The sequence below is a fragment of the Coregonus clupeaformis genome, chromosome 13, assembly GCF_020615455.1.
Source record: "Coregonus clupeaformis isolate EN_2021a chromosome 13, ASM2061545v1, whole genome shotgun sequence".
Lineage (NCBI taxonomy): Eukaryota > Metazoa > Chordata > Actinopteri > Salmoniformes > Salmonidae > Coregonus > Coregonus clupeaformis.
In genome coordinates this window covers 39,661,204-39,687,558 of record NC_059204.1, presented here as the reverse complement: position 1 = coordinate 39,687,558, position 26,355 = coordinate 39,661,204, and the positions used below count along the sequence as shown (strand labels likewise).

The 26,355-nt window shown below is 41.8% G+C and overlaps 2 protein-coding genes and 2 pseudogenes across 10 annotated transcripts in view; all 4 read right to left on the bottom strand.

Annotated features, from left to right (window-relative positions):
* The window catches only part of LOC121579882 (protocadherin gamma-C5-like), a 189,514-nt gene that overhangs the window by 114,768 nt on the left and 48,391 nt on the right, over window positions 1-26,355 (bottom strand). Inside the window, exon 2 of one of the 9 annotated variants that reach the window (XM_045224378.1) lies at window positions 10,840-10,860. The exons of 7 other annotated variants lie outside the window; for them this stretch is intronic. In XM_045224378.1, coding sequence (XP_045080313.1) covers window positions 10,840-10,860 — 21 coding nt within the window. Of the gene's footprint in view, window positions 1-242; window positions 2,625-10,839; window positions 10,861-26,355 lie in introns of those variants that run through there. One more of the 9 variants, XM_045224386.1, reaches the window with a different exon arrangement.
* LOC121578895 lies at window positions 4,254-6,858 on the bottom strand (annotated as a pseudogene).
* LOC121578894 (protocadherin gamma-A11-like) lies at window positions 8,042-10,592 on the bottom strand. Its single transcript, XM_041893210.2, has one exon. It carries the CDS (start codon window positions 10,466-10,468, stop codon window positions 8,042-8,044), a length of 2,427 nt encoding a protein of 808 aa, XP_041749144.2. The 5' UTR covers window positions 10,469-10,592.
* On the bottom strand, window positions 11,551-20,206 carry LOC121578893 (annotated as a pseudogene).

Below are 26,355 nucleotides of genomic sequence, written 5' to 3'. Positions count from 1 at the left end.
TAGTAAAAATATTGTTTAATCCCTCGCCAAAAACCATAGGGGGATGTAGCCTGTTTATTCTGCTTGGAATGCACATATTACCAGTGGAGCCTCCTGAATTCAGTCAATTAAAAAACGTTGCAGTGTCTGATAAGCCAACAACACAGTGATCACATTCAAACATCTGACAGACTTGTGGTCATCTCAATACATTTGTTAACATAAAAGGTCAATCAATACTGAAAATAGGCTTCTAATCTCACCTCAGTATTCCCCGCGTCGTTAAGAGTGATTATACTTTCTCCCAAACACTCAATTTGACTCTTCTTCAGGGTAAGATCAGCAGGTAGCGTGATGTCATTGTAAGATCTGACAAACTTGAAGTCACTTGTGCGTGAGCCCGTTGTCAGGTATGCATCATAGTTGTAAGAACTACGTAGCGTTCCAGCTCCATCCACCTCTGCATAGTTGGGAGGGAAATAGGCACTGGGAACGGCGACTGCTCCATCAAACAACATCGTAGGCTTTCTCCTACTGCAGAACCTCATGGCCAAGATGAGAATAATGAAAGTCAGGAAAAAGGTGGAAACAGAGACTAGTGCGATGATTAAAAATTTAGTCCATTTGGAACTGTCCTCATAAGTAATGTCTTTCAGTTCTGGAACTTCAGCCAAGTTGTCTGATATAAGTAAATATACATCACAGGTTGTAGAGAGAGAGGGCTGTCCGTTATCTTTCACTGATATAACAAGGTTCTGCTTCATACTGTCATATTCAGAAATGTCCCTCTGTGGCCTGATCTCTCCACTGTGGAGACCAATAGTGAAAAGTCCCGGATCAGTCGATTTCACAATCTGATATGAAAGCCAAGCGTTCTGTCCAGAGTCAGCATCCACAGCTATCACCTTGGAAACAAGGGACCCCGCCAGAGCAGCTTTTGGGACCATCTCAGTCATCAAGGAGTTCCCTGCTGAAGCAGGGTATAATATCTGGGGAGAGTTATCATTCTCATCTGTTATGAAGACACTCACAGTCACGTTACTGCTGAGTGGAGGAGAACCATTGTCTCTGGCTACAACGTGGACTTTGAAGCTCCTAAACAGCTCATAATCAAATGCTCTCACAGCATGGATCACCCCCGTGTCTCCGTTGATGGATAAAAATGAGGACACCGGAACACCGTTGACCTCACTGGGCAATAGAGAATAGACCACTGTGCCGTTCTGTCTCCAGTCTGGGTCTCTGGCAGTCACAGAACACGTAGAGGAGCCAGGCTTGTTATTTTCAGTCACGTAGGCGTTGTAGGATTGTTCTTCAAACACAGGTGGATTATCATTCACGTCTGACACAGATAAATGAATAGTCTTTGAGGAGGATAAAGGTGGAGACCCCTCGTCAGTGGCAGTGATAGTTATGTTATAATCTGATATTATCTCACGGTCTAGTTCAACTGTTGTGACCAGAGAATAATATTTTTGAATAGAAGGGTTAAGTTTGAACGGAACATTTTGTTGAATGGAGCAGCGGACCTGTCTATTTCCCTCCGAATCTATATCCTGTACATTAATTATCCCCACCTCTGTGCCAGGTAACACATTCTCAGGGATGGGATTGGTCAAAGATTTAAGAGATATAACCGGGGCATTGTCATTTACATCTGTAATCTCGACGACAACGTTGGCAAAGGACGTCAACCCCAAACTGTCCTGGGCCTGTATGCTCATTTCATAAACGGACTCCTTTTCGAAGTCCATCTGTCCAGATAAAGTAATGTCACCCGTTTTAGGGTCTAGAGAAAATAATTCATTCAATTCATCTGAAATGGGGCCAAATACATACATCACTTCACCATTTTGTCCCTCGTCAACATCTGTGGCACTTACAGTCACTACAACTGTACCCAGGGGAGCATTTTCAGGTATACTGACCTTATAGATGTTCTGGCTAAATTCTGGGACATTATCATTAGCATCCAGCACAATGACGTGTATAACTACAGTACCAGATCTCTGTGGAGTCCCACCATCAACCGCGGTAAGTAATAAAGTCACCTCTTGTTGTTGTTCTCGATCTAGCTCTTTTTCTAACTTTAACTCCCCATACTTTCCCCCACCAGGTTTCGTATTAACGGCCAAACTAAAATGGTCGTTCCTTTGTAGTGTGTAGCTTTGAACAGCGTTCAGTCCTATATCTGCATCATGAGCCTGATGGACCGCAAATCGAGCGCCTTTAACGGCTGACTCTCTTATCTCAAAGGTAATGCGATCATTCGCAAATTGTGGTGAATTGTCATTAATATCTTGTATCTGAAGAACGACGCGGTGTAATTCTAAAGGATTTTCGAGCACCATTTCATATTTCAATACACACGAAACCCTTCTTCCACAGAGCTGCTCCCTGTCCATTCTCTCAGCAACAACCAGGTCGCCAGTGCTCAGGTTAATGTCACAATAGAATGTGTTGCTACCATCCATTTCTAGGCGAGCTTTCCGAACAGACAGTCCTTTTGGATCCAGTCCGAGATCCTTGGCTATATTTCCGATCTCAGATCCGCGTTTCATCTCCTCCGGAAAAGAATAGGTCACGTCTCCATAGCTGGTGCGCAGCAGGAAAAGAAACAAAGCCAACATCGATGCAGAGAACGACAATATTTTACATTCCATTTTCAGATACCAAAGGTTATTCCAATAGTACGGTGATCAAACAATCTATTTTAAGTGGTGGGGGGAATGAAAAAAGCGACTGGGTCAATACGTGTTACGTTCTACCAAGTGATGGGATCCTTCGCTTGCCTACACTGTATTAAAATTAGTCTCTCCCCTTTGCCTATAGCCTACTGCAGGAATGGTTTGGGAAATATGGCTTTAGCTGGTGAATAGCGACACATGGAGTACTTTTCCAAAACTGCAATCACAAGTCGGCCTACAAAAATCAGAGAATAAAACTTTCCTGAGTGTTACCAACTGATAATATTTGTTAGTTTAGTAAAACAAAGATGCAAGCACACACTGAAAGTCTCTAGGAAATAAGCCTATATGCCCCTACTCACATCAGCTGCCCCAATTGATTCTCAAATAACGAAAGTTAAATTCACCATAACAACTCATCCAATGTCAAAAGACTTGATTCACTTCTCACACAAAAATCAAAACGCCTTTATCTGAAATAACAAGTAGTCCACTATCAAATAATTCACTGGTATTCACAACCCAACTTCATATCACACATATAAATGCTGTGTAATGCAGTGGCGCTGTCCACATCAAGGTTCTGAAACGTGTTCTCTTGAAACTTACTTAGGCCTAATAACAGAAGTAGGCTAATAGATCACAGAACGTAGGCTAAGTAACCATGCTAGGCAATAAGTAGGCTACACAATATTGATGTATGAGAGGTAGACATTATTTAAGTGAAAGAATTTCCCAGCATGCTAAAATACCATGGTAAGGAAGGAAGTGGTAAAGAAATATGGAGTAAAAAGGAATGTACTTATATAGTACACTGTACAAAATGAAGTGTTGAATCTACTTTAAAAATTAGGGCAACAAGAAGACATTTAATATTATTAGTAGATGTAACTTCCTATGTTTTTGACTAAATGTTTTAAATAAATTGTTTGGATTTACACAAATAAAGTAAATCCAATGAATTAATAAAAGCCATAACAATGTGTTGGATTTACTGATAACATGATTAAATATGAGTTGATATCACACAAATATTTAGTAAACACAACATACAGTATTAGTCTTTCAAAAACACTTGGTGTTTAACATTGTTTAATGTATTTGATCATTTACCATTTTAATCCACTTTGACAGGCAATGTCGAGCTGAGTGTTCAATCCACCTGCAGTAGCTGGAGGTAGAACTGCAATTATTGTGTGATGATGAATTTGCCTCTGTCATTAAAATGTTGAATTTCCCACAATCCTCTAAAAACCGGCAGGTTGTTGCAAGAACAAAAAATTATTAAATTGAGAGAAATATTATTATTGTTATTAAAATTTACTCCATTTATTGAAATGTAGTAAATTAAATCACTCAATTTTTCTATTTATTTGGTCATCCTCATAAAATATATGTATGTATTTTTTTGTCAAATTAAATTAACAAATCATTAAAACGACTTGAACTCATTTTTATGAAGTATATGCTTTTTTTGTACATTTCAATTCACCCCAGAATCATATTTTTACAGTGTACCGATCTCAAAACCCAAAATAGAGAAGATCTACTGTAAATGCAACTCTCCAACATCTGAGTCCTCGACTTAACAATGTCATCAGCTGAAGGCCTAATGCCAAGCTTATCTCAGTGTAAGCAATGTGGTGTCAACCATAACTAACAATAGAAGTTCAGAGTAAAACATATAGCTATGGTCACTTAAAACTTAATGACCTTATCCAAATCTGTCACAGGACAATGCATGACAATTGTTATGGAATATCATAAAGCTTTTTGTGAACTATTACATGCATGCTTCATATCTCACCTCAGACTCGCCCACATCGTTAAGAGTGATTATACTTTCTCCCAAACACTCAATTTGATTCCTCTTTAGCGTAGGATCAGCAGGCAGCGTGCTGTCATTGTAAGATCTGACAAACTTGAAGTCACTGGTCCATGAGCCCGTTGTCAGATATGCATCATAATTTATAAGAACTATGCATTGTTCCAGCTCCGTCCACCTCTGCATAGTTGGGAGGGAAATATGCGCTGGGAATGGCGACTGCTCCATCAAACATTTCGAGGCTTTCTCCTATGGCAGAACCTCACGGCCAGGATGAGAATAATGAATGTCAGGAAAAAGGTGGAGACAGAGACAAGTGCGATGATCAGATAGGAAGTTAGTTTGGAACTATCCTCATAAGCCCTGTCTTTCAGTTCTAGAACTTCAGCCAAGTTGTCTGACATGAGTAAATACATATCACAGGTTGTAGAGAGAGAGGGCTGTCCGTTATCTGTCACTGATATAACAAGGTTCTGCTTCATACTGTCAGATTCAGAAATGTCCCGTTGTGCCCTGATCTCTCCGCTGTGGAGACCAATAGTGAAAAGTCCCGGATCAGTCGATTTCACAATCTGATATGAAAGCCACGCATTCTGTCCAGAGTCAGCATCCACAGCTATCACCTTGGAAACCAGGGACCCCACCAGAGCACCTTTGGGGACGAGCTCAGTCATCAAGGAGTTCCCTGCTGGAGCAGGGTATAATATCTGGGGAGAGTTATCATTCTCATCTGTTATGAAGACACTCACAGTCACGTTACTGCTGAGTGGAGGAAAACCATTGTCTCTGGCTACAATGTAGAATTGGAAGCTCCTAAACAGCTCATAATCAAATGCTCTCAGAGCATGGATCACCCCCGTGTCTCCGTTGATGGATAAAAATGAGGACACCCGAACACCGTTGACCTCACTGGGCAATAGAGAATAGACCACTGTGCCGTTCTGTCTCCAGTCTGGGTCTCTGGCAGTAACAGAACACATTGAGGAGCCAGGCTTGTTATTTTCAGTCACATAGGAGCTGTAGGATTGTTCTTCAAACACAGGTGGATTGTCATTCACGTCTGACACAGATAAATGAATAGTCTTTGAGGAGGATAAAGGTGGAGACCCCTCGTCAGTGGCAGTGATAGTTATGTTATAATCTAATATTATCTCACGGTCTAGTTCACCTGTTGTTATCAGAGAATAGTATTTTTTGATTGAGGGGTTTAGTTTGAAAGGAACATTTTGTTGAATGGAGCAGCTGACCTGTCTATTTCCCTCCGAGTCTTTATCCTGTACATTAATGATACCCACCTCTGTACCAGCTAACACGTTCTCAGGGATGGGATTGTTAAGAGATTTGATAAATATTATTGGTGCATTATCATTCACATCTTTAATATCAACAACTACGTTGACAAATGACGTCAGCCCTGAGTTGTCTTTGCCTTGAATACTTAATTCATAAATTGACTCATTTTCGTAATCCAGAAATCCAGCTACATTAATATCACCTGTTTTGGGATTAAGGGAAAATAATTGATACACTTCATCTGAGATGGAGCCAAATCCGTACGTCACCTCTCCATTTGCCCCCTAGTCTGCATCTGTTGCCGTCACGGTAACCACTAATGACCCTATTGGAGAATTTTCAGGTACACTGACCTTATAGACATTCTGGCTAAACACTGGTTTATTATCGTTAGCATCCAACACAGTAACGTGTATAACTACAGTACCAGATCTCTGTGGAGTCCCACCGTCAACCGCAGTAAGTAATAATGTTACCTCCTGTTGTTGTTCTCGATCTAATTCCTTCTCTAACACTAACTCGCCATACTTCCCCCCACCGGGAATGGTATGAACCGCCAGACTAAAATGGTCGTTCTTTTGTATTGTGTAGCTTTGAACAGAATTCAGCCCTATATCTGCATCATGAGCCTGGTTAACCGCAAACCGAGCCCCTTTAACCGCTGACTCTGTGATATCCAACTGCAACACATCTTCCAAGAATTGTGGAGCATTATCATTAATATCTTGTACCTGCAGAATTATGTTATGTAATTCTAAAGGATTCTCCAGAACCATCTCATATTTTAGGTTGCATGAAATCCTTCTACCGCAAAGGTGTTCCCTCTCCATTATTTCAGCAACGACCAAATCACCAGTATTCAGATCGATTTCACAATGGCGTTTCCTGCTACCATCAGCGTCTAAGCGAAGCTTTTCGATACATTATTCGTTTTGCATCCAGCCCCAGATCCTTGGCTATATTTCCGATCACAGATCCGCTTTTCAGCTCCTCCGGAACAGAATAGGTCACGTCTCCATAGCTGGTAGGCAGTAGGAAAATAAACCAAGCCATGCAGAACATCGAGGCAGAGAATCCTTTGCATTCCATTTTCAGTTAATACAACGTATTCCCGATGCAATGGTGTGGTAAATTATAGCGCTATCCAACCAAACAAACGTCCATAACGGCTGAAAGCTAAATCCACTAGCCTATAACATGTTAAGCAAGCGACTTCCCTTACACTGAAAATATGAGGTCTCCTCCCTTTAAATTATACAAATGGGTGGAGAGAAATACTTAAAAGCTATTGCTGGTGAATAGCGACACTACGTGTAGTTTCACAAAACTGCAGAAAAGCATGTTTAAGTCTACAACCAAATTTATCGAGGAAAGGCTGCCACGCATTCGAAAACAAAACTATGCAGGGGTAAATTATGTTCATAGATACAATTTTAAATATCACATTATGTCAAAAAATACCGTTCTAAATGCATGTTCTTGAAAACTGAATTTTCAACGAACCTCTTGCCGTCCTAGCTGAGCCCATACGAGGCAACAACATTTAAATCGAATCAAATGCTGTTTGGCCTGATAAACAACGTAAAGTAACCGCAACCTTCAAAATATAAAGTCCACAAAGTATTTCCAAATGTCATTACAGGAAAAAAAATATGCATTCAAATGTAACTTACGTATTCAAACATATCTCACGCCTTTCACTCATTGCAGTTTTTGTTTGCAGTGTGGAGACAGACTAAATGCCGAAAGGGTCGCTGTCCATGGTGCTGAAAGTGGCCTACCTGTGTTGTTGGCTACTGGGTCACATTGAAATCGGATGATGGTTGGTATGAATACATTCTCAGAATATTAGTGACAAAATGGCACTGAATCAAATTAGAGAGAAGCCGTTTCGAGGTACAAAGAGTAAACACTTGTGAAATAAGATTAGCCTACAACTGAGAATAATGATATAGCAAGAAGAGGGGGAAGAAGTATGAATAGGCTACATAACTAAAAACTTTAACTATGAAAAGAGCACAAGATCAACAAGAAACCGATAGTTACATAGCTTCATGGGGTATGCACAACGATAGTTACACAGCTTCATGGGGTATGCACAGCGATAGTTACAGAGCTTCATGGTGTATGCACAACGAAAGTTACAGAGCTTCATAGGGTATGCAAAACGATAGTTACACAGCTTCATAGGATATATGCACATGGATAGTTACACAGCTTCATATATGCACAACTGGATCAAAAGCATTTCAGTTTTTCACATGCTGTGAAATCTCACCTCACAATCACCCACGGTGTTGGACGTGATTATGTTTTCTCCAAAAGGTTCATTTAGATTCTTCTTCAGTGTCTGATCAGCCAGCAGCGTGCTGTCATTATAAGATCTGCCAAACTTGAAGTCACTGGTGCGTGAGCCCGTTGTCAGGTATGCATCATAATTATAAGAACTACGCAGAGTTCCAGCTCCGTCCACCTCTGCATAGTTGGGAGGGAAATACGCGCTGGGAATGGCGACTGCTCCATCAAACATAATTCTAGGCTTTCTCCTCCGACAGAACCTCACGGCCAAGATGAGAATAATGAAAGTAAGAAAAAAGGTGGAGACAGAGACCAGTGCAATGATCAAATAGGAAGTTAGTTTGGAACTATCCTCATAAGCCCTGTCTTTCAGTTCTGGAACTTCAGCCAAGTTGTCTGATATGAGTAAATATACATCACAGGTTGTAGAGAGAGAGGGCTGTCCGTTATCTTTCACTGATATAACAAGGTTCTGCTTCATACTGTCAGATTCAGAAATGTCCCGCTGTGCCCTGATCTCTCCGCTGTGGAGACCAATAGTGAAAATTCCCGGATCAGTCGATTTTACGATCTGATATGAAAGCCACGCATTCTGTCCAGAGTCAGCATCCACAGCTATCACCTTGGAAACCAGGGACCCCGCCAGAGCAGCTTTGGGGACCATCTCAGTCATTAAGGAGTTTCCTGCTGGAGCAGGGTATAATATCTGGGGAGAGTTATCATTCTCATCTGTTATGAAGACATTCACAGTCACGTTACTGCTGAGTGGAGGAGAACCATTGTCTCTGGCTACAACGTGGACTTTGAAGCTCCTAAACTGCTCATAATCAAATGCTCTCACAGCATGGATCACCCCCGTGTCTCCGTTGATGGATAAAAATGAGGACACCGGAACACCGTTGACCTCACTGGGCAATAGAGAATAGACCACTGTGCCGTTCTGTCTCCAGTCTGGGTCTCTGGCAGTAACAGAACACATAGAGGAGCCAGGCTTGTTATTCTCAGTCACATAGGAGCTGTAGCATTGTTCTTCAAACACAGGTGGGTTGTCATTCACGTCTGATACAGATACATTAATGATCTTTGAGGAGGATAAAGGTGGAGACCCCTCGTCAGTGGCAGTGATATTTATGATATAATCTGATATTATCTCACGGTCTAGTTCACTAGTTGTTACCAGAGAATAATAGTTTTTGATCGAGGGGTTTAATTTGAATGGAACATTTTGTTGAATGGAGAGGCGGACCTGTCTATTTCCCCCAGAGTCTTTATCCTGTACATTAATGATGCCCACCTCTGTACCAAGTAAAACATTCTCAGGGATTGGATTGCTAAGCGATTTGATATATATTATTGGTGCATTGTCATTCACATCTTTAATTTCTATGACCACATTGGCAAAGGATGTCAAACCTGAGCCATCTTTGGCTTGGATACTCAATTCATATATCGACTCCTTTTCGAAATCCACCTGTCCTGCTATGCTGATGTCTCCAGATTTGGGGTCAAGAGAAAACAAGTCATTCAATTCATTGGAGATGGGGCCGAATTCATACATCACGTCCCCATTTTGTCCCTCGTCAGCATCTGTGGCGCTTACAGTAACTACTACAGTGCCAAAGGGAGAATTTTCGGGCAGACTGACCTTATAAACGTTCTGCCTAAACACTGGAATATTGTCATTAGCATCCAGCACAGTAACGTGTATAACTACAGTACCAGATCTCTGTGGAGTCCCACCATCAACCGCAGTAAGTAATAACGTCACCTCCTGCTCTTTTTCTCTATCCAGTTCTTTCTCCAATACTAACTCGCCATATTTTACCCCACCAGGATTGGTATGCAATGCCAAACTGAAATGGCTGTTCCTTTGTAGTGTGTACCTTTGAACGGCGTTCAGTCCTATATCTGCATCGTGAGCCTGATTAACCACAAATCGGGCGCCTTTATCTGCCGATTCTCTGATCTCAAACGTAATACGATCGTTCGCGAATTGTGGTGAATTGTCATTAATATCTTGTATCTGAAGAACGACGCGGTGTAATTCTAAAGGATTCTCGAGCACCATTTCATATTTCAATACACACGAAACCCTTCTGCCACAGAGCTGCTCCCTGTCCATTCTCTCAGCAACAATCAGGTCGCCAGTGATTAGGTTAATGTCACAATAGAGTGTGCTACTACCATCCATTTCTAGGCGAGCTTTTCGAACGGACAGTCGTTTTGGATCCAATCCGAGATCCTTGCCTATATTCCCGATCACAGATCCGCGTTTCATCTCTTCCGGAAAAGAATAGGTCACGTCTCCATAGCTGGTGCGCAGCAGGAAAAGAAACAAAGCCAGGAAGAAATTCGAGGCAGAGAACGAGAATCCCTTATATTCCATTTTCAAAGAACAAAGGTTATTCCAATATTATGCAGTGGTCAAATGCAAACTATTTGAAAGAGAGAAACGCTAAAAGCAACTTAGTCAACAGGCCTAAGTGTTACGTTCGTCCAAGGGATGTGATCTTTCGCTAGCCTACACTGTTATAAAATTAGTCTCTCCCTTTGCTAATGCAGCGGGAATGGGTTGGGAAATATATCGAATGGCTTTAGCTGGTGAATAGCGACACATGGAGTACTTTTCCAAAACTGCAATCACAAGTAGGCCTATAATAAGCAGAGAATAACAAACTCTCTATATTTTTTGTCTTAGTTGGCATAAACAAAGATGTAAATACACACGGAAAATATCTTGGAAATAAGCATACTCACATCAGCTGCCCAGACTTGATTCTAAAATAAAAAATAAAAATAAGTAACGCATCCAATGTCAAAACACTTGATTCACTTCTCAGACAAAATGCACACACACAATGCAACACCTTTATCTAAAATACAAATAAGATAATTATAACAACTTTTATTCACAACCCAACTTCATATCCCACATATCAGTGCTGCAATGCAGTGGTGCTGTCCACACATCACGGTGCTGAAACGTGTTTCCTTGAAACAAGTACGTAGGCCTAAGAATAACTGAAGTAGGCTAATAGATAAAAAAAAATGTAGACTACAGTCTAACCGTGCTAGAAAATGTGTACACAATATTGATGTCTTGACAGGTAGACATTATTGAAGTGAAATAATTTCCAAGCATACTAAAATAGTATGCTAAGCAAATGGTGAAGAAATATGGGAGTAAAAAACGAATGTAATTATACTTATAACGAGTCATTCAGCAGTCTTTCGATCTCACACCCAAAACAGAGAATAACCACTGAAACTCCAAAATCTGAGTCTTTCACAATATCAGCTGTAGGCATAATGACTATATTAAAAACGCTCAGTATACGCGATATTGTGTCAAGAAGAATAAACGATAAAAGTTCAGAGCGAAACATATAGGACTGTATGACGTTATCAAAAGATGGAGAATGAAAACACTTTATGCAGCCTTTTTTAAGCCTTTTTTTGTATGTAGGCTTAATTTCTCACATCAGACTGCCCCGCGTCTTTAAGAGTGAGCATACTTTCTCCTAAACACTCAATTTGACACCTCTTCAGTGTAAGATCAACAGGACGCGTGCTGTCATTGTCAGATCTGACAAACTTGAAGTCACTAGTGCGTGATCCAGTGGTCAGGTGTGCGTCATCATAATTGTAAGAACTACAGAGAGTTCCAGCTCCTTCCACCTCTGCATAGTTGGAAGGGAAATATGCACTGGGAATGGCGACTGCTCCATCAAACATCATTCTAGGCTTTCTCCTACGGCAGAACCTCACCGCCAGGATGAGAATAATGAAAGTCAGAAAAAAAGGGGAAACAGAGACCAGTGCGATGATCAGATAGGAAGTTAGAACTGTCCTCATAAGCCATGTCTTTCAGTTCTGGATCTTCAGCCAAGTTATCTGATGTGAGTAAATACACATCACAACTTGTGGAGAGAGAGAGTGCTGTCCCTTATCTTTCACTGATATATCAAGGCTCCGCTTCATTCTGTCAGATTCGGCGAGACAGATTACCAGGACGTGTACTCAGAGCATGCGTGGACCAACTGGCAAGTGTCTTCACTGACATTTTCAACCTCTCCCTGACTGACTCTGTAATACCTACATGTTTCAAGCAGACCACCATAGTCCTTGTGCCCAAGAAAGCGAAGGTAACCTGCCTAAATGATTACCGCCACATAGCATTCACGTCAGTAGCCATGAAGTGCTTTGAAAGGCTGGTCATGGCTCACATCAACACCATCATCCTGGAAACCCTAGACCCACTCCAATTCGCATACCGCTCCAACAGATCCACAGATGACGCAATCTCAATCGCACTCCACACTGCCCTTTCTCACCTGGACAAAAGGAACACCTATGTGAGAATGCTGTTCATTGACTACAGCTCAGCATTCAACACCATAGTGCCCACAAAACTCATCACTAAACTAAGGACCCTGGGAATAAACACCTCCCTCTGCAACTGGATCCTGGACTTCCAGACGGGGTGCCCACAGGTGGTAAGGGCAGGCAACAACACATCTGCCACACTGATCCTCAACACGGGGTCCCCTCAGGGGTGTGTGCTTAGTCCCCTACTGTACTCCCTGTTCACCCACAACTGCGTGACCAAGCACGACTCCAACACCATCATTAAGTTTGCTGACGACACAACAGTGGTAAACCTGATCACCGACAACGATGAGACAGCCTATAGGGAGGAGGTCAGAGACCAAGCAGTGTAGTGCCAGGACAACAACTTCTCCCTCAAAGTGAGCAAGACAAAGGAGCTGATCGTGGACCACAGAAAAAGGAGGGATGAACATGCACCCATTCATCGACTGGGCTGTAGTGGAGCGGGTCGAGAGGTTCAAGTTCCTAGGTGTCCACATCACCAACAAACTATCATGGTCCAAACACACCAAGACAGTCATGAAGAGGGCACAACAACACCTTTTCCCCTTCATGAGACTGAAAAGATTTGGCATGGGTCCTCAGATCCTCAAAAAGTTATACAGCTTCACCATCGAGAGCATCCTGACTGGTTGCATCACCGCCTGGTATAGCAACTGCTCGGCATTCGACCGTAAGGCGCTACAGAGGGTAGTGCGAATGGCCCAGTACATCACTGGGGCCAAGCTTCCTGCCATCCAGGACTTAAATCCTAGGCGGTGTTAGAGGAAGGCCCAAGAAACTGTCAAAGACTCCAGTCACCGGAGTCATAGACTGTTCTCTTTGCTACCGCATGGCAAGCGGTACCCCCAAGGCTCCCCCAAGCCATAAGACTGCTGAAAAATTAATCAAATGGCCACCCGGACTATTTACATTGACCCCCCCCCCCATCAACATGTACAAATTACCTCGCCTAACCTGTACCCCCACACATTGATTCGGTACCGGTACCACCTGTATATAGCCTCGCTATTGTCATTTTATTGTGTTACTTCATATTTTATTTTTTACTTTAGTTTATTTCTTAACTCTATTTCTTGAACTGCATTGTTGGTTAAGGGCTTATAAGTAAGCATTTCACGGTACACCTGTTGAATTTGGCGCATGTGACAACTATCATTTGATTTGATGTGATTTGATTCAGAAATGTCCCACTTTGGCCTGATCTCTCGTCTGTGAAGAACAATAGTAAAAAGTCCTGGATCAGTCGATTTCACGATCTAATATGAAATCCACCCATTTTTTCCGTTGTCAGCATCAACAACTATCATCTTGGAAACCAGGGACACCGCCAGAGCAGCTTTGGGGACCATCTCAGTCATCAAGGAGTTCCCTGTTGGAGCAGGGTATAATATCTGGGGAGAGTTATCATTCTCATCTGTTATGAAGACACTCACAGTCACATTACTGCTGAGTGGAGAACCATTGTCTCTGGCTACAATGTGGACTTTGAAGCTCCTAAACTGCTCAAAATCAAATGCTCTCACAGCATGGATCACCCCTGTGTCTCCGTTGATGGATAAAAATGAGGACACCGGAACATCGTTGACCTCACTGGGCAATAGAGAATAGACCACTGTGCCGTTCTGTCTCCAGTCTGGGTCTCTGGCAGTAACAATCAATTTTATTTTATTTTTTATATAGCCCTTCGTACATCAGCTAATATCTCGAAGTGCTGTACAGAAACCCAGCCTAAAACCCCAAACAGCTAGTAATGCAGGTGTAGAAGCACGGTGGCTAGGAAAAACTCCCTAGAAAGGCCAAAACCTAGGAAGAAACCTAGAGAGGAACCAGGCTATGAGGGGTGGCCAGTCCTCTTCTGGCTGTGCCGGGTGGAGATTATAACAGAACCATACCAAGATGTTCAAAAATGTTCATAAGTGACAAGCATGGTCAAATAATAATCAGGAATAAATCTCAGTTGGCTTTTCATAGCCGATCATTAAGAGTTGAAAACAGCAGGTCTGGGACAGGTAGGGGTTCCATAACCGCAGGCAGAACAGTTGAAACTGGAATAGCAGCAAGGCCAGGCGGACTGGGGACAGCAAGGAGTCACCACGGCCGGTAGTCCCGACGTATGGTCCTAGGGCTCAGGTCTCTCAGTTGGCTTTTCATAGCCGATCATTAAGAGTTGAAAACAGCAGGTCTGGGACAGGTAGGGGTTTCGTAACCGCAGGCAGAACAGTTGAAACTGGAATAGCAGCAAGGCCAGGCGGACTGGGGACAGCAAGGTGTCAGCATGCCCGGTAGTCCTGACGTATGGTCCTAGGGCTCAGGTTCTCAGAGAGAAGAGAGAACGAGAGAATTAGAGAGAGCATACTTAAATTCACACAGGACACTGGATAAGACAGGAGAAGTACTCCAGGTATAACCAACTAACCCCCAGCCCCCGACACATAAACTACTGCAGCATAAATACTGGAGGCTGAGACAGGAGCGGTCCGGAGACACTGTGGCCCCATCCGAAGAAACCCCCGGACAGGGCCAAACAGGAAGGATATAACCCCACCCACTCTGCCAAAGCACAGCCCCCGCACCACTAGAGGGATATCCTCAACCACCAACTTACAATCCTGAGACAAGGCCGAGTATAGCCCACAGAGGTCTCCACCACTGCACAAACCAAGGGGGGGCGCCAACCCAGACAGGAAGATCACGTCAGTAACTCAACCCACTCAAGTGACGCACCCCCTCCTAGGGACGGCATGAAAGAGCACCAGCAAGCCAGTGACTCAGCCCCTGTAACAGGGTTAGAGGCAGAGAACCCCAGTGGAGAGAGGGGAACCGGCCCGGCAGAGACAGCAAGGGCTGTTCGTTGCTCCAGAGCCTTTCCGTTCACCTTCACACTCCTGGGCCAGACTACACTCAATCATATGACCTACTGAAGAGATAAGTCTTCAGTAAAGACTTAAAGGTTGAGACCGAGTCTGCGTCTCTCACATGGGTAGGCAGACTGTTCCATAAAAATGGAGATCTATAGGAGAAAGCCCTGCCTCCCGCTGTTTGCTTAGAAATTCTAGGGACAATTAGGAGGCCTGCGTCTTGTGACCGTAGCGTACGTATTGGTATGTACGGCAGGACCAACTCGGAAAGATAGGTAGGAGCAAGCCCATGTAACGCTTTATAGGTTAACAGTAAAACCTTGAAATCAGCCCTTGCCTTAACAGGAAGCCAGTGTAGGGAAGCTAGCACTGGAGTAATATGATCAAATTTCTTGGTTCTAGTCAGGATTCTAGCAGCCGTATTTAGCACTAACTGAAGTTTATTTAGTGCTTTATCCGGGTAGCCGGAAAGTAGAGCATTGCAGTAGTCTAACCTAGAAGTAACAAATGCATGGATTAATTTTTCTGCATCATTTTTGGACAGAAAATTTCTGATTTTTGCAATGTTACGTAGATGGAAAAAAGCTGTCCTTGAAACAGTCTTGATATGTTCGTCAAAAGAGAGATCAGGGTCAAGAGTAACGCCGAGGTCCTTCACAGTTTTATTTGAGACGACTTTACAACCATCAAGATGAATTGTCAGATTTAACAGAAGATCTCTTTGTTTCTTGGGACCTAGAACAAGCATCTCTGTTTTGTCCGAGTTTAAAAGTAGAAAGTTTTCAGCCATCCACTTCCTTATGTCTGAAACACAGGCTTCTAGCGAGGGCAATTTTGGGGGCTTCACCATGTTTCATTGAAATGTACAGCTGTGTGTCATCCGCATAGCAGTGAAAGTTAACATTATGTTTTCGAATAACATCCCCAAGAGGTAAAATATATAGTGAAAACAATAGTGGTCCTAAAACGGAACCTTGAGGAACACCGAAATGTACAGTTGATTTGTCGGAGGACAGACCATTCACAGAGACAAACTGATATCTTTCCGACAGGTAAGATCTAAACCAGGCCAGAACTTGTCCGTGTAGACCAATTTGGGTTTCCAGTCTCTCCAAAAGAATGTGGTGATCGATGGTGTCAAAGGCAGCACTAAGGTCTAGTAGCACGAGGACAGATGCAGAGCCTCGGTCTGACGCCATTAAAAGGTCATTTACCACCTTCACAAGTGCAGTCTCAGTGCTATGATGGGGTCTAAAACCAGACTGAAGCATTTCGTATACATTGTTTGTCTTCAGAAAGGCAGTGAGTTGCTGCGCAACAGCTTTTTCTAAAATTTTTGAGAGGAATGGAAGATTCGATATAGGCCGATAGTTTTTTATATTTTCCGGGTCAAGGTTTGGCTTTTTCAAGAGAGGCTTTATCACTGCCACTTTTAGTGAGATTGGTACACATCCGGTGGATAGAGAGCTGTTTATTATGTTCAACATAGGAGGGCCAAGCACAGGAAGCAGCTCCTTCAGCAGTTTAGTAGGAATAGGATCCAGTATGCAGCTTGAAGGTTTAGAGGCCATGATTATTTTCATCATTGTGTCAAGAGATATAGTACTAAAACACTTAAGTGTCTCTCCCGATCCCAGGCCCTCGCAGAGCTGTGCAGATCCAGGACAGCTAAGCCCTGGAGGAATACGCAGATTCAAAGAGGAGTCCGTAATTTGCTTTCTAATGGTCATGATCTTTTCCTCAAAGAAGTTCATGAATTTATTACTGCTGAAGTGAAAGCCATCCTCTCTTGGGGAATGCTGCTTTTTAGTTAGCTTTGCAACAGTATCAAAAAGAAATTTTGGATTGTTCTTATTTTCCTCGATTAAGTTGGAAAAGTAGGATGATCGAGCAGCAGTGAGGGCTCTTCGGTACTGCACGGTACTGTCTTTCCAAGCTAGTCGGAAGACTTCCAGTTTGGTGTGGCGCCATTTCCGTTCCAATTTCCTGGAAGCTTGCTTCAAAGCTCGGGTATTTTCTGTATACCAGGGAGCTAGTTTCTTATGACAAATGTTTTTCGTTTTTTAGGGGTGCAACTGCATCTAGGGTATTGCGCAAGGTTAAATTGAGTTCCTCAGTTAAGTGGTTAACTGATTTTTGTCCTCTGACGTCCTTGGGTAGGCAGAAGGAGTCTGGAAGGGCATCAAGGAATTTTTGTGTTGTCTGAGAATTTATAGCACGACTTTTGATGCTCCTTGGTTGGGGTCTGAGCAGATTATTTGTTGCGATTGCAAACGTAATAAAATGGTGGTCCGATAGTCCAGGATTTTGTGGAAAAACATTAAGATCTACAACATTTATTCCATGGGACAAAACTAGGTCCAGAGTATGACTGTGGCAGTGAGTAGGTCCAGAGACATGTTGGACAAAACCCACTGAGTCGATGATGGCTCCGAAAGACTTTTTGGAGTGGGTCTGTGGACTTCTCCATGTGAATATTAAAATCACCAAAAATTAGAATATGATCTGCTATGACTACAAGGTCTGATAGGAATTCAGGAAACTCAGAGAGGAACGCTGTATATGGCCCAGGAGGCCTGTAAACAGTAGCTATAAAAAGTGATTGAGTAGGCTGCATAGATTTCATGACTAGAAGCTCAAAAGACGAAAACGCCATTTTTTTTTGTAAATTGAAATTTGCTATCGTAAATGTTAGCAACACCTCCGCCTTTGCGGGATGCACGGGGAATATGGTCACTAGTGTAACCAGGAGGTGAGGCCTCATTTAACACAGCAAATTCATCAGGCTTAAGCCATGTTTCAGTCAGGCCAATCACATCAAGATTATGATCAGTGATTAGTTCATTGACTATGACTGCCTTTGAAGTGAGGGATCTAACATTAAGTAACCCTATTTTGAGATGTGAGGTATCACGATCTCTTTCAATAATGGCAGGAATGGAGGAGGTCTTTATCCTAATAAGATTGCTAAGGCGAACACCGCCATGTTTAGTTTTGCCCAACCTAGGTCGAGGCACAGACACAGTCTCAATGGGTATGGCTGAGCTGACTACACTGACTGTGCTATTGGCAGACTCCACTAAGCTGGCAGGTTGGCTAACAGCCTGCTGCCTGGCATGCACCCTATTTCACTGTGGGGCTAGAGGAGTTAGAGCCCTATCTATGTTGGTAGATAAGATGAGAGCACCCCTCCAGCTAGGATGGAGTCCGTCACTCCTCAGCAGGTCAGGCTTGGTCCTGTTTGTGGGTGAGTCCCAGAAAGAGGGCCAATTATCTACAAATTCTATCTTTTGGGAGGGGCAGAAAACAGTTTTCAACCAGCGATTGAGTGCTGAGACTCTGCTGTAGAGCTCGTCACTCCCCCTAACTGGGAGGGGGCCAGAGACAATTACTCGATGCCGACACATCTTTCTAGCTGATTTACACGCTGAAGCTATGTTGCACTTGGTGACCTCTGACTGTTTCATCCTAACATCGTTGGTGCCGACGTGGATAACAATATCTCTATACTCTCTACAGAACACATAGAGGAGCCAGTCTTCTTATTTTCAGTCACATAGGCGATGTAGGACTGTTTTTCAAACACAGGAGGGTTGTCATTCACGTCTGATACAGATAAATGAATAATCTTTGAGGAGGATAAAGGTGGAGACCCCTCGTCAGTGGCAGTGATAGTTATGTTATAATCTAATATTATCTCACGGTCTAGTTCACCTGTTGTTTTCAGAGAATAGTAGTTTTTGATTGAGGGATTTAATTTGAAAGGAACATTTTGTTGAATGGAGCAGCGGACCTGTCTATTTCCCTCTGAATCTTCATCTTGTACATTTATGATCCCCACCTCTGTACCAGGTAACACATTCTCAGGGATGGGATTGTTAAAGGATTTGATCAATATCACCGGTGCGTTGTCATTTAGGTCGGTGATTTCTATCATTACTTTTGCATTGCCAGCTAAGCCAGACCCATCTTTTGCCTGGACACGCACTTCGTATTCGGTATTTTCTTCATAATCTATGGGACCCTGCAAATTAATCTCGCCAGTCTTTTTGTCGATGCAAAACAGTTTAGCTGCTTTATCGGAAATACGATTGAACTCATATGATACTTCTCCATTTGCTCCTTCGTCTTCATCAGTAGCACTAACTGCAACTACAACAGTCCCTGTTGGACAATTTTCAGGCAAACTTACTTACTGTCTGGCTAAACACTGGAATATTATCGTTATCATCCAACACAGTAACGTGTATAACTACAGTACCAGATCTATGTGGAGTCCCACCATCAACAGCAGTAAGTAATAACGTCACCTCTTGTTGTTGTTCTCGATCTAGCTCTTTTTCTAACACTAACTCGCCATATTTTCCTCCGTCTGAGCTCGTTTGAACGTCCAAAGTAAAATAGGCATTCCTCTCCAGTGAATAGCTTTGTATACCAATTAATCCTATGTCAGAGTCATGAGGCTCCTCCAAGGGGTATCGTGAACCTTTGACAGCAGATTCCCGAATTTCTAGATCAACACGTGCATTGGGAAACCGTGGTGAATTGTCGTTTATATCTTGTATTTGTACAGTTATGCGATGTAATTCCATAGGTTTTTCCAGCACAAGCTCGTATTTTAAAGAACAAGACACTTTCGGACCACACAGCTCCTCCCTGTCTATTGTTTCAGCCACAACTAAATCTCCAGTATTCAGATTAATGTCACAGTAACGTTGACGACTACCATTCATATCCAAACGAGCTTTACGACCTGAAAGTCTCTTAGCATCCAGCCCCAGATCCTTAACTAGATGTCCGACCACCGATCCGCGTTTCATCTCCTCTGGAATAGAATAGCTAAAGTCTCCATTGCTGATGCGCATCAGGCAATGACAAAAAGCCAGGCGGAACAGAAACGTAGAAAACGAAAATCCTGTGAACCCCATTCTGGATGATTAAAACCAAGTGTCAACATAAGAGTTCAATACTAGTCGATATGATACTGCAACGTAAGAGTACAATATTAGCCTCTCAAAAGGAATATCAAAACGAATGTTATCCGACTGCTCTTCGTTGAAAGTGATGCAATATAGCCTATTACTCCTTTGAATAATCCAATAGTGGGTGGAGAAGTGCCTGTAATTCTCCTTATGGTAAACAGCGACATCCTGAGTTCTTACAGAAAACAGCAATCACAATTCACACTGGCCCACGTCATTTAACATATTGTTCAATATTTCCCCCTATCCTTAGGTTGTGCGAAGTAGGATGAACGTTTCCTATGGCTTAGCAAGAGAGGAGAGGAAAACCAATAGTTGTGAATAATCAACTCGTTATGTAATCATAAATTAGAAGATAGGAAAAGTAAATTCAACATTTCCATACTTTTGCCACTGTCTGCCGAATAACAACAACAACAACAAAATAGATAAGCTATATCAACGGCCCATATAAAATTCAACGATGCATAATCCATATTATTAGATGGTTAGGTCGCTGTCCACTGACCAGGTGCTGAAAAGTGGAAATGTAGCCTATGTACTTAAAGAAAAATGTATTAGGCAATGGGGATACCATAGAAAGGAAAATGAAAATACACTCCATGATTGGCATAGCATCCTTAACTTTATACAAACCAATAACGAAATTGAAAGAATATCCCTTCTGAAAAGGCATTAAAAAGTGAATATTGATGTCATTACATAACCCCTCATCATCAATAGGATAAAGAAGCAGTAAAGAAAAAGACCACTAACACACTAAGAAAGCTATTCTGATATAATATCATCCAATGCATTCGCACCCAAGCAAGTCTCTTCTTATTATTGGTTTCCTTTAGTAAGGGTTTCATTGCAGCAATTCAAAGGCCTGATTCGCACAGTCTCCTCTGAGCAGTTGATGTTGAGATGTGTCTGTTACTTGAACTCTGTGAAGCATTTATTTGGGCTGCGATTTCTGATACTGGTAACTCTAGTGAATTTATCCTCTGCAGCAGAGGTAACTCTGGGTCTTACTTTCCTGTGGCAATCCTCATGAGAGCTAGTTTCACCATAGCACTTGATGGTTTTTGCCACTGTACTTGAAGAAACGTTCAAAGTTCTGGACATGTTCGGTATTGGCTGACCTTCATGTCTTAAAGTAATGATGGACTGTCGTTTCTCTTTGCTTATTTGAGCTATTCTTGACATAATATGGACTTGGTATTTTACCAAATAGGGCTTTGTTCTGTATACCAACCCTACCTTGTCACAACACAACTGATTGGCTCAAACACATTGAGAAATAAATACATTCCGCAAATTGCACAAATTAACTTTTAACAAGAAACATCTGTTAATTGAAATGCATTCCAGGTGACTACCCCATGAAGCTGGTTGAGAGAATGCCAAGAGTGTGCAAAGCTGTCATCAAGGCAACGGGTGGCTATTTGAAGAATCTCAAATATAAAATATATTTGATTTATTCAACACTTTTCTGGTTACTACATGATTCCATATGTGTATTTCATAGTTTTGATGTCTTCACTATTATTCTACAATGTAAACTTTTTTAGAAAAAAAGAAAAACCCTTGAATGAGTAGGTGTTCTAAAACTGTTGGAGCTAGGAACACAAGCATTTCGCTACACCCACAATAGCATCTGCTAAATATGTGTATGAGACCAATAACATTTGATTTGATTTGATTTGAAGAAGTATGAATGCTCTGACTTCTGCGGAGGCAGCATCGCTTTATATGCTGTACGGTCACTGCAGATGGCAGATTGACTATCAATCTGCTTAAAGCCAGCAGGGTTTAAGGTACATTCAACTGAACCAAGAGACTACAACGAATTTCTCAATAATTCCCTCCCTTAGTTGAATGCATTGACTGTAGTCATTCTTGATCATTTTTGCTAAGTGATCAAAATGTAAATGTAAATGTCCAAATGTACGGTTGTAAAGCATGGTGGGTATTATTCTAATGAGCTCTGCCCCCCAAAAAGACAAACTCTTTGACCAAGCTAAATTTGGTCAGTGCATTTCTACAATAATTAATCTGGTGAACATCAAGTTCCACCGAGTTAAGTAAACTCTACAAGAGACAATTACATTCTGCCATAAAACATTAATTGATTCTGTAATGTTAAGAAAATGTGAAGGGCAAACAAAAGCAGGAAAATAAAAAAAAAATAAGGTAGAAAATCGAGGCAGAGAATCCTTTGTATTCCATTTTCAGTTAGTAAAACGTATTCCTGATGTAATGGTGTGGTAAATTACAGCACTTTTCAACAAAAGCAACCTTCATAACCAGTGAAATCAAAATCCACTAGCCCTATAGAATGTTAAGTGACTTCTCTACATTGAAAATATGAGGTCTCCTTCCTGTAAATTACACAAATGGGTGGAGAGAAGTACTTAAAAGCTTTTTTTGCTGGTGAATAGTGACACTCTGTGTAGTATGTAGAAAATAATGTTTAAAGGACCCCCCAAAAGGAAGTTGCCAACACTATTTCTACGGAATTTCCTGTCCTAGAGAGGAATTGCACATTTAGGTTCCACCTCCGAAGAATGACGACGGCTACTTATACATATTCAAGAATTGGGTGTGGGAATTTCCATGTGGAGTTGACAAACATCAACAAATAGGGCACTGACAGCTCAGTTTAGCTAACTAGCATGCTAACCTTATTTAGCTAGCTAGTTATACTATTTATACAAAAGTATTTGGACACCCCTTCAAATTAGTGGATTTGGCTATTTCAGCCACACCCGTTGCTGACAGGTGTATAAAATCAAGCACACAGCTATCCAATCTCCATAGAAAAACATTGGCAGTAGAATGGCCTTACTGAAGAGCTCAGTGACTTTCAACGTGGCACCGTCATGGGATGCCAACTTTCCATCAAGTCAGTTCGTAAAATGTCTGCCCTGCTAGAGCTGCCCTGGTGAACTGTAAGTGCTGTTATTGTGAAATGGAAACGTCTTGGAGCATCAACGGCTCAGCCTCGAAGTGGTAGGCCACACAAGCTCACAGAATGGGACCACTGAGTGCTGAAGTGATAACAATTGTCTGTCCTCGGTTGCAACACTAACTACCGAGTTCCAAACTGCATCTGTAAGCAATGTCAGCAGAATAACTGTTCTTCGGGAGCTTCATGGCAGAGCAGCCGCACACACGCCTAAGATCAGCATGCACAATGCCAAGCATCGGTTGAAGTGGTGTAAAGCTCGCCGCCATTGGACTCTGGAGCAGTGGAAATGCGTTCTCTGGAGTGATGAATTACGCTTCACCATCTAGCAGTCCGACGGATGAATCTGGGTTTGCCGGATGCCAGGAAAACGCTACCTGCACCAATACATAGTGCCAACTGTAAAGGTTTGTGGAGGAGGAATAATGGTCAGGGGCTGTTTTTCATGGATCGGGCTAGGCCCCTTAGTTCTTAATGCTACAGCATACAATGACATTCTAGATGATTCGGTGTTTCCAACTTTGTGGCAACAGTTTGGGGAAGCCCCTTTCCTGATTCAGCATGACAATGCACCCGTGCACAAAGCGAGGTCCATACAGAAATGGTTTGTCGAGATCGGTGTGGAAGGACTTGAATGGCCTACACAGAGCCCTGACCTCAACCCCAAACCCATGAATTGGAACGCCGACTGCGAGCCAGGCCTAATCTCCCTACATTGTGCCCGACCTCACTAATGCTCTTGTGGCTGAATGGAAGCAAGTACCTGCAGAAATGTTCCAACATCTAGTGGAAAGCCTTCCCAGAGGAGTGGAGGCTGTTATAGCAGCAAAGGGGTGACCAACACCATATTAATGCCCATGATTTTGGAATGAGATGTTCGACGAGCAGGTGTCCACATACTTTGGTCATGTAGTGTATCTTGATAACCTTATCTAGCCATCTAATATTATCCGTTGTTGTCTGTTTTTTTTTTTATTATTACTACACCACATTCAAAAGATTAACCAGCTGGCTCCGTTGCTGGTTCTGGAGCTGGATTTGTCATAATCATTGATTTAGGGAAAACTTCTCCACAGATGGAAACCACTGGCCTATCTTTGACTTCACCATCTATTGTTCTCTCCCAGGTTTTGGAATCTTCCATAAACTCCGCCATAGAAATAGTTAGAAATAATTATAGGCGGCAGGTAGCCTAGCGGTTAAGAGCATTGGGCAAGTAACTGAAAGGTTGCTGGTTTGAATCCCTGAGCCGACTAGGTGAAAAACCTATTGATGTGCCCTTGACCTAATTGCTCCTGTAAGTCGCTCTGGATAAGAGCCTCTGCTACATGACTAAAATGTAAATGAAATAAGATGAATCTCCGGTAATATGGATGACTTTGAAAGATAGCTTATATTCGTTTCTCTACATTGTAATTGACACAGTGGATAGGTAGGCTGCTGGCAGGCTTTGGTTGCAGTACAGCAAAGCCTAGTCAGCCTGTGCTCCTGGTTCTCACAAGTAAAATGATCAGCTACAGTGACTTTGCTCATGATAATGCAAATGACATGTACGTTCCTTGAATTTTCTATCGAGGGTGCTTTTTCATTATCTGTATACGCTGTAAAATGTAACTGCAAAACTCATTAAATAAATTGTTTACTGGCTACTCAAACGGTCAGTAGAACTCAATTCATACAAGTGGTACTAACTCATATGTCAATACAAGTTCTTATAATTTAATGTACTGTGAACAAATATCAGGTTGTTAAGTAATTACAACATTATTTGTTTGTTCTGCTAATCTAAAGTTCTAGAGATTTTGCAAGTCATGATTACTTAATATTTTAAAGTAAATCTAACATTTATGAAATACGTTCTTCTTGCTTGATTCTATTATGTTTTATGTATTTACTTAAAATAATAAAGTAGTAGTCAGACACTGATATTTGAGGAAAAAACCCTTGATTTATCTGTTTGTGCTGATATAGAATTATTAAGTTTTTGCAAGATATAAATATTTAATTGTGCCGTTTGGCTCTGTTTCTACAGGATTGTGGGTAATTCAACATTTTTAGACTTTATGATACTTTTACACAATGTTCTATGCATGTTTTAAGAATGAAAATTAAATTTCTAAAATATATAGTATTAAGCAGTTTGTTACAAATTATCCAATGAATTGATGAAAATGAGAATTTTCTGGTTTAAAAAAAGTGTCGCTGCAAAAACATACTGTAAGTTTGCACCCCCTATTTGTATTTGCTCCATGGCTCAGGCAGCCAAGTTGATGCTGTTTGGCTCATCTCAGTCGAAAAGTGGAGGAATAATTTTGCAGCTGTTTCTGATCAATAAACAATGCCATGCTGGTGGAATGTAACATTCAAATAAAACCCAGCCATGAAATGAAACGTAAGATGATAATTATTTGTATGTCATATCATAGGAAAATACCGCATTGGCACGGATTTGTCCCTTCAAGCCTGCCCAAATACAACCAACTTTGACTATAACGATTAGTTACTGGCTTAAATCGTTATGCAACATCATGGGTAAGATTTGGCCTAAGTCTTTCAGTTCGAAAACGTGGATATCTACTCGTGTTGGCGTTTAACTCTACAACCAACTGTATGGAGGAGAGGCTGTCACGCACAATAAAACAAAGATATGCAGGGGTAAATCATTTCCAAAGATAAAGAATATGCCATTAAGTCAACAACCAAAAAACATTTTAAATGCATGTTTGTGAAAAAATGAATGTTCAACGAACCTCTTCCGTCCCAGCTGAGCCCATATGAGTAAACAACATTTCAATCGAATGAAATACTGTTGAGTCTGATAAACAACGATAAGAAAACCCAAACCTTCAAATGATAAAATACACAAGTTATTTCCAAATTTCATCACTGGAAAGAAGTATGCATTAAAAACGAACTGATTATTTCAAACATATCACACGCCCTCCACTTGTTGCAATTTTTGTTTGCAGTGTGGAGACAGACAAAATTCCAAAAGAAGTGCTGTCAACGGTGCTGAAACTGGCCTACCTGTGTTGTAGGCTACTGGGTCATATTGATATCGGATCGTTTTGGGTATGAAAACATTCTCAGA